The sequence below is a fragment of the Tachypleus tridentatus genome, chromosome 10 (assembly GCF_004210375.1).
Source record: "Tachypleus tridentatus isolate NWPU-2018 chromosome 10, ASM421037v1, whole genome shotgun sequence".
Taxonomy (NCBI): Eukaryota; Metazoa; Arthropoda; class Merostomata; order Xiphosura; family Limulidae; genus Tachypleus; species Tachypleus tridentatus.
The window spans coordinates 37,933,848-37,945,668 of NC_134834.1; the positions used below are offsets into that span (position 1 = coordinate 37,933,848).

Here is an 11,821-nt window from a genome sequence, read left to right on the forward strand (position 1 = left end):
AAGTATGTACATGGTGCAGAGATTAAAGTAATGCTGTACTTATGGATTTATAGTGTTTTAAGTTTCTAGCAAAATTGGGATGTGGACTTAAATAATAGTTAATTGTTTGAGATATATTCTTTTACTTTGGAATCCTCCCACTTTCAGTAATGTGACTGTAACTAATAATTACTTAACTTGTGATACCACATTACTAAGAATTTAGTACCTGTACAATTTATTGAAGATATTTTAAATAAATTAAGAAAATGCTCTTTCACAAATGTGAATATTTTGTGATTAACCAGTCTAACTGACAAGTAAGTTTAAAACTTTATTCTTGTTACTGCTGAAGGTTACACAAAGTTTAGATATTTTATCTGTTAACTTTTTGATGAATTAGCCTCAGAGAATTGTAGCATTAAAAAACAGTCCTACAGCATCATGAGCTTTGAGAAAAAAATTCTATAAACATTACCATTGTTTCCCCAATACAGAGGTAAGGGACCATTGAAGACAACAATGGATGTCATAAATGCAGCTAAGAGAATCTCAGAGTGTGGAACAAAAATGGACAAACTTGCAAGAACAATTGCAGAAGAGGTTAGGAAAGTTCTTTGTAGAAGACTGCAATATGATGTGTAACATACTTTAAACAAATGACTACAAAAAAATGTTTCTAGATAATCATTTATCAACAGTAGCAGCTATGAAATGTTAGCTTTAATTTAGTATTTAGTTTTAAAAATAATATATATATAGAGACATGTGGATCATATATAATGAGGTATCAAGAGCAATAGCCTTTAAAATGACTTGACATTTTTAAGTAGTGCTTTTACCAGAACCCAGTATTACACTATGGCTTTATGGTACTTTCTTATCACAGTGCATAACACTACACATATCTTGTGTCAATAGATTGTTCTTCTTGCATAATTCAAAAAATAAATATTTTAACTTCTTGGAAGTCTTTTTAGACCTGTTATCTTACAGTAGTCCAAATTGAGAAAATTAACACATTCTTTATCATGTTATGAAATAAGAAGAAAATTTTTCTTTGTACTTTGAAGTTGAATAAAATCTTATTTAAAATATTGTATGAAAGATTTCTGGAATGAACACCATTCTAATATAAATTAATTCAATCCAAAATTAACTTTTAAAATTAAACTCTAACATTTTGAACACTGAAAGCCTTAGGTTAATATTACTATTTCTTAGGTGTTGATTTAATGTGTTGGTTTACTCTATTAAAACATGTACCATTTTTTAATTGCCAGGATTTTAATATCACATATAGCCTCTAACATACATTGTAAACAGTCCATTCTATATTTCAGTAATATGTTTGAATTGTGATTTTGATTATCATATAGTTGTAAGTTTCATTAAAATCTGTTGTTTAGGCATAATATTATCAAAAGTAATCTATGATCTACTATTTCAGAGAAAACTGCTTTAAAATGACAAGCATATATGAGACTTAAGATATTATACCAAATTGTTATTTTACAGTGAAAAAGACACGTTTTTATATAATCTGTTCATATATTTCAGTGTCCTCAGTCTAACACTAAGAAGGATCTGTTGGCTTACCTCCAGCGAATTGCCCTGTACTGTCACCAACTGAATATCACCAGCAAAGTTAAAGCTGATGTACAGAACATATCTGGAAATCTCATAGTGTCTGGCGTAAGTTTGATTATTTATTTTGTAGTAAACTAAGATTACTATGTAACACAAATTTTGTTCCTGGATAGTATGTGTTATTTTGTAATTGCTTATGTGGTAAAAGTACAGAATATAGCCATTATTCCCTTTAAACTTTGCTTTTTTTGTGACCTTGATAATGAAATTTAGAAATTAACCTATTTTCTAGGTAAAAATTGGCAAATTTGTACATTTTGATTTACATGTATTTATATTAAAGCTATATAAAAATGAACAAAAATCTTTAGAAGTGAGTAGTTTTTTGAGATTTGCAACTGTAATGTAAATCACTTTCATGTATCAGCCCCCAAATAGAGTCTCCCATCATGTTTTCATTAGCAAAGTTTGAAGAGAAAAATAGGTCTTTTCCATTTACTTTAGGCACGAGCAATTGGGAAATAACATTTTCTGCCCAGGAACAAGAAAAAGTAAATATTTTGTTACATAGTGTTATAATTTAACACTTTTTAACATAACTGCTCCTTATATTTAAATTTTTCAACTGTACTTGCAGCTGTGGATTTTTGGTGTAAAATATAGCAGTTTGTTTATATTGTTTGTGTATACTACATTATTCTTCTTTTCTAGCCATTTTTAGTAAAGGGAATAAAATTTTCCATCTCCAAGATATCAGATGGTAAAAATATATATTTTAATTTTGTGAGACTTTAGACAATAAACCTGAACTGTTTTTCAGATTATGGAACAGGAAGTAAGAAAATAATAAATTGCTTTAACTAAGATAAGACAAGTGAAAAACTTTTGTTTAAGCTAACAAAATATACAAAATATGAAAATGACACAATGTTTAATTATAGGACATGCAGAAAGAAAATTATGTGGTATTTAGACTACAGCATAGATAGTAAGAATAAGATATTGGTTACACTAAAGAAAAATGAGAAAGGGGAAATTTTTTTATCAGGCAGTAAAACGTGTTAACAATAAATTAATTAGATAATGTAAAAGAAGCAGAAGGTAATTATTATGTTCATTAAAACATAAAATAGAAGGGGAAAAGGTGTTGATTAAAACGTGAAATAGAAAGAATAAAAATATATGGCTTGTAATACTAAAAACTTAATGAAAGAAAGTTGTTGGTTAGGGCATAAAAAATAAAAAAAATGTTAGATTTTTTAGAACACTTAAAAGAGATAGAAGAACAAGGTATTAGTTAGGTTGTGAAAGAGACAAAAGAAAAAATTACTTAGAAAACATATAAAAACTGTACACTTTTTGGTGATAAACTCATAGAACATCAAAATCACACTCATATCATATCAAAAATACATCTTGGTTAGATCAACAAAAAGTAAAAGAATGTTGGTATATTTTTAAGATCAAGAATTGACAGCTAAAGAACACATTGATATTAAATGTAAAAAAGAATAGATAACTCATAAAGATGCTTATCTCGCAAAATAATGAATTGGAATTGATAATTTGAGTTAATAATTTGCAAAATAGTACATAGAAGTTGGCAGTGTAAAGTAATAGAGTTGTCATGAACAATATATAGTTTCATTTTTCAGATAGGTTATTAAGAAAGAGTTATTCCATAAAAGGTGATATTAAAACATATTTTTTTGAAGCTTGACAGTGCAACATCTCTAATCCAAGCAGCAAAGAACTTGATGAATGCTGTTGTTCTTACTGTGAAAGCTTCGTATGTAGCATCTACTAAGGTAAAGTTATGTTTAAAATAGTAGTTGTTCTAGAACCTCAGTTGCAATATACTGTACAGTACAATGTCTGTTGTCATTGTTTACATTTAATGAAAATTATGCTTGGTAGCAGTGACTCAAGACTAGAATTTCAGCACACTTGCTTTTGGAATTTCCTGAGCCAGTCTTCTTAAAGAATTCGGTACATTAAAGTTAAACATTGAACCAACTGCTAATTTACAAAAACATTAAAACAGATCATATCTGATCTACTTGATTTAAACCATTGGGAATTGTGGTAACATATTACAGAAGAAGTTTCAAAATGCGCATATATCTTAAATTTTTTAGTGCTGTGTTCAAATGTTATTCACAAGTTAATTATTGTAAAGAAGGTGATTTATCACAAAGATAAACACTTTTGTATTTATATTTTTAGATCTTATAACATTGCAACCGAATTTCTCTGATATTTATGTGGCATATTTTATAATGTAATGCATCCAATTTGATTGCTCACCAAAGATGGAAATAACTTGCTAACTATATTTTTTGAGATTAAATATATACACACATTGACAGAAATGATAAAAAAAAACACAGGACAAATTCTTTCATTATAAACAATATTAATATAATTAAAGAACATTTTGTTGTTAATTCTAAGAGTATGAAATGTAAATAAGGTTTTGAGCATTGAAACTTTGTATTATATGTTTCAGTTTTATATCATTTGGAAATAGTTTTTTTTTAACCTAAGCCACTTTAATACACACTTTTCCTATCTTTCTTTTTTTAAATAATTTGTAGTTTTTGGGAGATTAATAAATTTTTAGTAGCTTTAACATTTATGAATGTGAGGTAATTGATTAATTATGTAGATAATATTGATCTTGTAAACATTAAAGAACTGTTAGAATAATTATCCAAATAAGATTCCTCTCTTTGGGAGAGTTTATTTCCATAATTTTCGTTGGTTAAATGCTCTTCCTACACATTTATAGGAAAAATCATTGATGCATTTTTATAAAGCATCATATTATTGTTGTTTAGATTGGAAGTAAAACCTTGTATGTTTTTGGAATTATCGGTTTATTTGCAAAAGTATGAATAATTTGTTTACACAGTTCTTTTGCATTATAATTCCTTTCTTGGTGATTGTTGTTTTTTTGTTTTTTTTAGTATCCTCGAAGCATAAGAGTGAGTGTAAGTATATTTTAGATTAATTTTTTTATGCTCAACTATATGTTAATAGTGTGCCTATAACTAATATAATTTCTCTTAATTACCGTTTGTGTGTCATGAAACTGTTACACTGTTGTTGTTTTTACCTTAATGTTAGGCTAACATTATCTTAAAGAGCAGTCATACCTATTGCTATTTTCACCCAAATTTATAATAACTTACATTACTCTTAAGTGGTGATTGCTTCTGTTCATAGCTTTTAGACTAAATGTTTTTAATTCTTGGACTATTCCCAATGGGATAAAAGAACAACAACAATATTCCAGTTTTAATAGCCATTTGTCCAACTTAAAAAGGAAGCTATTTATTTACATGTTTAGACTAAGATTTATTTTTATTATTTTATGTTTTATAACAAGGTGTGCATGAAAAAGGTATTATTGGGAACCTATATTATGATATAGCATACACAGTTATGGGAATACCACAAAGATTCATGTGTACATTATATGCTGTATATCACAGTATGTTAGTATTCATACTTCGGTGTAAACTACATGCACTCCATTTTATCTACTACTTATCAAAGTAACTTGTAACATTAAATCTAGGTTAAAGTTCTTAAACCCACTCATTTTTATCTAATGGTACTCATGTTTGACTTTTAAAGGTTTTTACAAAAAGCTTAAAGTATTTCAAGTGCTGTATTTAGGTCATAGTGTCTGGGGTAAGTTTGATGATTTCTTTTGTTGTAAATTAAGATTATAATTTAACACTTTTTAATGTAACTACTCCTAATATTTAAATTTCATAACTGTACTTGCAGCTGTGAATTTTCAGATTACTTCTTATGTACACTGTAGGTTAGGTATTAATAAAACATTACAAGTGCAAAAAAATAGAATTGTTTACATCCTTGGATTAAGGCATGGGCTTATCAGGCTGAAGCCCAGGGCCTCAAGCTATGACTATAAATGTATTGCACATAGAGGTTCTTTCTTGAGGGGGCCTCTATAAGTTAAAAAGTCTAGGGCCAATAAAACCCTTAATCCAGCTTTGAAAAACACAGTAAGTCTCTTACAGTACAGTTAATAGCTTTGTAGTAGTAGCTGTGATTATTTATTATCTAAGTGTGAAGTTAGCATAATGTTGCTGTTGGTAGTGAATTGTTATACTCTTATTGCTGATATCAAGATATAAATTTAGTATCCTTGTAAGAGAGACATAATTAGGTGCTTAAAAGATCTGGAGCTCAGGCCTGTAGGTGTGGGAATATTTGTTGTTTCAGTATGGTACTGATCATGGTGTTATATTTTCGTTTTTTAGACATCAACTTGGAATTTGGGGTGCAAGCCTTATGTGAGAATGTCTAACAATGCTTTTGATATATACAGTTAATATTACTATAGTTTGTGACTTGTACGTTTTATCTTGTAAATTCAAGATATCTCAGATTATTCAAGGAAATGTGTACAACATCTATTAATAATTAAAGAGTCAGTGCTCATCCTTACATTTATGGTCAAATTTTGCCATTGCCAAAAATTATCAAATATGAAACAGTCACTCTTTAAACCAAAATAATTTCAGAACAATTCTGCAGCCTTTTTTTTAAGTTTCCATTTAATTCATGTCAAACCATGAAAATTGCTAGAAATATTGTATGATAAACAAAAGAAAGAAGGTACTAAAAGGCTAGAACAAAATTGCAGTGAATTGCAGATAATGTTTTTGTATCATTATTACTTACTTTAATGACATTACTTTATAATAAAGTAATAATATGCAGATATTATTTGCAGATAATGTTTTTGTATCATTATTACTTACTTTAATGACATTACTTTATAATAAAGTAATAATATGCAGATATTATTTGCAGATAATGTTTTTGTATCATTATTACTTACTTTAATGACATTACTTTATAATAAAGAATGTGTGAAAAGTACTCAGGAATAAACGTATATTGTTTTGCAAACATATTTGTGAAATATTTGTTGAAAACTATTTAACTTAGAAGATTTTAAAAGCATAATGATTGAAGATGAAAGCATTTCATAACCAGCTTCATGGACATGATGAAAGATTTGGTTAAACTTCATACCTACTGTTAAATTTGTTCCTTTCAGTTAGACTCTGAGATGTGAATTATTGTGTTTTATTATAAGTGCCTTTTGAATAATTGTATATATAAATTAAGTACATATTAGTATTTTTTTATATATAAATATATATTTAGAAAATGGCTTTCCAAAGTACTTGTGCATTTTGGAAATTTGTTTATCAAAATTATTATTAGGGCTATCTGTGTAAAATATGAGAATTAGTGTCCCAAAGTTTTTTGTTGTTTTTTTTGTAGTCTCCTGTTGTTGTGTGGAAAATGAAAGCTCCTGAGAAAAAACCACTAGTTCGAAGAGAAAAATTAGAGAATGTTTGTGCTAAAGTGCGGAAAGGTTCACATAAGAAGAGCATTGCTCCTATCAAAGCCTTGAGTGAATTTCATAGTCCATCAGACCCTGTATGAAGTATAAAATCTAGATCCATTGAGTTCTGAGGGTTTTTGTTGTTGTTTTTAAAGTGTGGTACACCTAAATAAATGGTAATGAGTGTTGATGTAGTTGTTATAAAATCTTCCGTGAAACTTGTGAAAGAAAAGTCTCGATTTTATTTCTTTTCAGGTTAATCATGCATGATTTTATTTACATTATTAATTACAGAGAAATGGCTAAAAATTTCACTTTAAGATATAAACTGCTTTTCTTAATCTGTTATTTTCTTTTCATAAGGACTTGTAGATATATTTGTTTTTATATATAGGTATATAATGTGAAAATTATTCTTATAGTAACATGTAATTATTTTAGTGGTCTTATGATACTAAAGAAAGGTAACCCTTATCCTTCCAAAATATTTTAAGATCAGTCCTGATATATTTATTGTGATTAGCATTTCATTGTAGTTATACAAAGAATGATAATAATTAACTGTTTTTTAAAACAATTTTAAAGAAGGGAAGGAATAAGGTATGCAAAAAAGAGATGTAAAATTAAGACATGAATGATCTAGTGTTAACTGCCATTATTAGAATTCTCATATTTCACAAAGGTTTTACTTTATTGAATGGTTTACTCAGTAATTTATATGCTACAACAAGAGATACAGGCTTTATAGGTAAAAGAGAATTCTTTATAAAAAATATCATCTGGTAGTTTCAAAGTTTTCTTCACTTGGTAAATTTATTTTTTGGAAATAACACCATTCACTTACCATTAAATATTCTTTATAGCCTGTATTATATTATATTTCTTCTTATTATTATTTTAACATCAATTCTTCATGTATTCCAAAATTTTAAGAAGTCTACATGCAAGATTTTGAAGCATAAGTTGAAATTTTTCTTTAGAGAATGAATCAAAGTTATTATTCTGTGATTCATAAATTTCCAGATAAGGGCATTTAATAAAAATAGAAAAATTCAATTTGCAAAGAATTTTTTGTAAAGAAGTGCATTATGCACTTTCATTTAAATATTTCATTAAAGTTTTAAACCCTTTTAGAATATTAAAATGGTGCTTAACAAGTAAGTGTAAAACTACAAGTAGTGACAATAGCAGGAGGTTATCTTAACTTTGTATTGCTCATGTATTGTGATGTAAGAAATTCAGTTAATTTAGTTGAGAGTATTTTGTACCAAGCTATTTGGGTCTTTGATTCTAAATGAAAAATACTTGGTTTTGAAAGGTTGTGAACTTGTACAATTCAAGTAATATGTCTTTGGAATATTAGAAAATAATAGAGATTTGCAAGTTCGTATATACTGTTTTCAGTACGTGAAGGTAGATTCCTCTGTTTTAGTGTTGTGTATTTGAGTATATTAAAATATGTATGTAATTATTGGTAAAAAAAGATATGAAATGTTTTTTGTTTTTTTTGTCTTCCTAGCTACATCTTATTGCACCATTTTCTCTGTCATCTTTACCATTCACTTCTCAGAAAGTCCAGCTGTAGTTCATTAGTTTTATTGTTGTACTTTTTGTGATAAGAAATGCTAAAAGTATCTGCTATAAATCCATGAGGTAAAGTTACCACTACTTTTTAAAGTCAAAGTATTCCTAAAATTTAGAGTGCAATGGATATTGATTGTTTTCTTTGATCGAATGTTAATACTGAAATTGAAATATTCTGTAAGAATTAATTGTAATCTTAGTTTTTAATGTTTCTTTTATCTTCTTGACTTTTTCATTATTGTCACCAATATTTTGACAATTTTATCAATTGAAACAGGTATTAACCAATCTTTTTATATATAACATTTTACTTTTAAATTTTAACATACAGTATCAAAGTGATGTCGAGAAAACCCACTTGTTGAGAAAAATATATGTAAAAACGGCTCGTTTGAGTCGAGAGAAAATATTTTACCTAGAGGAGCGAACAATGTTTTAACCTTCTTGTTGTTCGCTCCTCTGCATAAAATAGTTTCTCAACCCAAACGAGCTGTCTTTACATATATACAGTAACAAAGATCTGTCAGATCACTACCTGCTTTTAAATTTTTCCTGCATTTTTCTAATAGAGTGTATAGGATATATATATTTTTTTATATGTTTTTGTTCTTTAAATCCTGATTTCTCAACTGTGAAAGATGGAGGTTTGGATTTTTGTGTGTTCTTTTCAAACTTGAAATGATATAAGAAAATAGTGTTGTTTGTTTTTATTAGAGTTGAGATGTATTTATTGTAATAGCCTTTTCAACTATTGAAAAGAGAGTAAAAACTTATGGTCCTCTTGTTTCATGTGACAAAAAATAGTGAATATTATAAGTGTGGAACTAAGTACAATTTAACTGATAGTTTTTTCTATTTTATAATTTTGCAACTTGTTATAAATCCTTATTTTGCAGGTAACCCTCTATTTTGGTTGTTAATTTATAAGTTTAAAAAATTTCAATTCAACTCAATCATATTGTTGAATTCTTATGGTGTCTTACATCATTTTCAGTTGATCGTAGAGAATAACTGATTCAGTTTTATGAGAACCATGGCTTTATTTCTAGTCGGGGTGTGTACTTGTGTTTTCTTCTTTGTAAGTGTAAATCTTGCATGTGTTTACTATTAGAAAAATAGAAATTGTCAAACTAGCATCTGTATCAGAATACACTTTTTTGTGATTACAAAGACTTTGATAATTGACTACATTTCTCTGTAGTATCAGAGAAGCGTACTCATATGAATATAATTATGTTTTATTTTCACTTAAAAACTAGTCTATTTTTATACTGCCATTAGTTTTGTTTTTCCATTGTTCATCTTGTATTAAGTGCCTCATATAAATGGCTTTCATTTCATGTATGTATATTGGTTCAGTAACATAATCAGAATAAAAGTTGAAAATGAAAGTTTCTGTTCACATTTTTTGAAAAGTTGATGTCAGCTCCTCAGTCAGTTTACATTTCTATGGCTACTGATAGAAATAAATACTTTGTCCTCCATGTACACTAGTTAGTTCCTGTAATGCTAATTTCAAATTGAAATTGAACCTATTAATGGTTTAAGCATTAAAAAAAGGTCCTGAACAATTTGAGTGGTTTAATCAGGTCATTTAATACTAAATTCCTCATAAAGTTTAAGAATTTTTTAAAACACAATTGTAATCATCATTATCATAACAATTTTAAAGATATCTACTCTCTGTGAACAAAATTTTACATCTATACACCCAAGAATTGGATCATGGAATTCCTGAATGGAAAATAATATTTATGCATAAGTAGCTAAAAATAATAATTCATTTAACTTTCTACTTCCTCTACTCTGATACATTTCAATCTCATTTGTCTTTGTGTCTTCTAACTTTTAAAATATTTCCATTTTGACAGTTAAAAACAAATATATTAATTGTTCTCAGGCATTATTGACACAGATTTCAAACACATTTAAATATCAGTTTCTAGTCAGTAGTACTTTGTAACTCACGTTCAAGGAACATTTGGAATAAAAAAAAATTATAACATGGAACTAAATCTGAGTTATAAAAGTATGTACATTTGGTAGTCCTGACCTGATTCACCTAACTCTACCTTCTTGAAATATTTAAGAATTAGTTTTTCTTTAACAAATTTAAATAATTTACAAATCATGATGCTTCAAATATTTATATACATAATTAAAACCTTTAGATACCAAGAAACCTCATTACTTGCATTTGTTGAATAAAAAAATTAGCTGTTAAGGTGTATATTAATTCTATGGATTCAAAAAAAAAAAATGTACAGGATGTTTGTGTTTTATATTTGTTAGTAACAAAAGTACAAGTAAGAATTTAGCCAAAACAAAATTATAAATTTTAGTAGTATTCAAAAATATTAATTTCAATATATTGTAGATATTTCAAAAAATTGGTTTTTAAATCATAAATATTATGTTTATAAGTTTATTGCAAGGAAGTCTAAGTTCTTTGAAAAAAAAAAAAAGACATCTATTCCAGGAATAACATTTGAATATTTCTCTTAAAATCAAATTCAGAATACTAACAGAAACTTAATGTTACAGTTCAATAAAAACACTATTAACTTCAAAACAAATATTTTAGCTAAAATTATTTTAGTAGTATTTCTTAAAATAGTTAAGCAGAAGTGTTTTCTAAAAAAGTGAAAGAAAAACTCAAAATGATTTACAAAAGAAATATTTTAGGCAAATAAACTTCCTCACTTTGCCTGTTTCAGCACTATATACCACAGCATTAAATGCATAATAAAAATAACTTTCAACCAAATAAAAAAATTAAGATGCTTCAAAATAGAAAAAAAAAAAAAAAAGAGTATGGTGATATCAATCAACCCATTTGTGATGATGAATGATGTGTAAAATAAAACAATACAAATGTAATGATATTTTGAACTTTTTAGGTTATCATCATGTTGTGAAGGTTATACTGTACAAATATAATTTTTAGATCATAATCATTTATGTTCTATAATAAAGTTTAATACTACCAACACTGGCCACCTTGCACTGTTATTTAGGAAAAAAAAATTAAGATAATGCAATTGATGAAAATATTTACATTTTGATTCTATATTTCTTTCTATAATGCACACAGACAATCACATTCTAATAGCATTCAAAATGGAAAACATGGTATTCAAAGTAATACTTGGATTTAATCATTTTAAAATGTAGTTGAGTAACTAAAGCACATATGAAAAACTTTTTGTATAGCAACAAAAGACTTAAATTGCATTTGCAGTATTTATCAACTGATACTATATATAGTAG

General features: G+C 27.2%; 1 protein-coding gene across 15 annotated transcripts in view; it reads left to right on the forward strand.

The window, feature by feature from the left end:
• The window catches only part of LOC143229073 (catenin alpha-like), a 59,975-nt gene extending 50,033 nt beyond the window's left edge, over positions 1–9,942 (forward strand). For 13 of the 15 annotated variants that reach the window (XM_076460841.1, XM_076460839.1, XM_076460833.1 and 10 more), the window contains 6 exons: positions 477–582; positions 1,540–1,674; positions 3,285–3,377; positions 4,539–4,562; positions 6,904–7,062; positions 8,487–9,942. In XM_076460841.1, coding sequence (XP_076316956.1) covers positions 477–582; positions 1,540–1,674; positions 3,285–3,377; positions 4,539–4,562; positions 6,904–7,062; positions 8,487–8,552 — 583 coding nt within the window. In that variant the 3' untranslated portion in view covers positions 8,553–9,942. Of the gene's footprint in view, positions 1–476; positions 583–1,539; positions 1,675–3,284; positions 3,378–4,538; positions 4,563–5,211; positions 5,269–6,903; positions 7,144–8,486 lie in introns of those variants that run through there. The other 2 variants (XR_013015633.1, XM_076460842.1) reach the window with 2 other exon arrangements.
• The last annotated feature ends 1,879 nt before the right edge of the window (positions 9,943–11,821 follow it).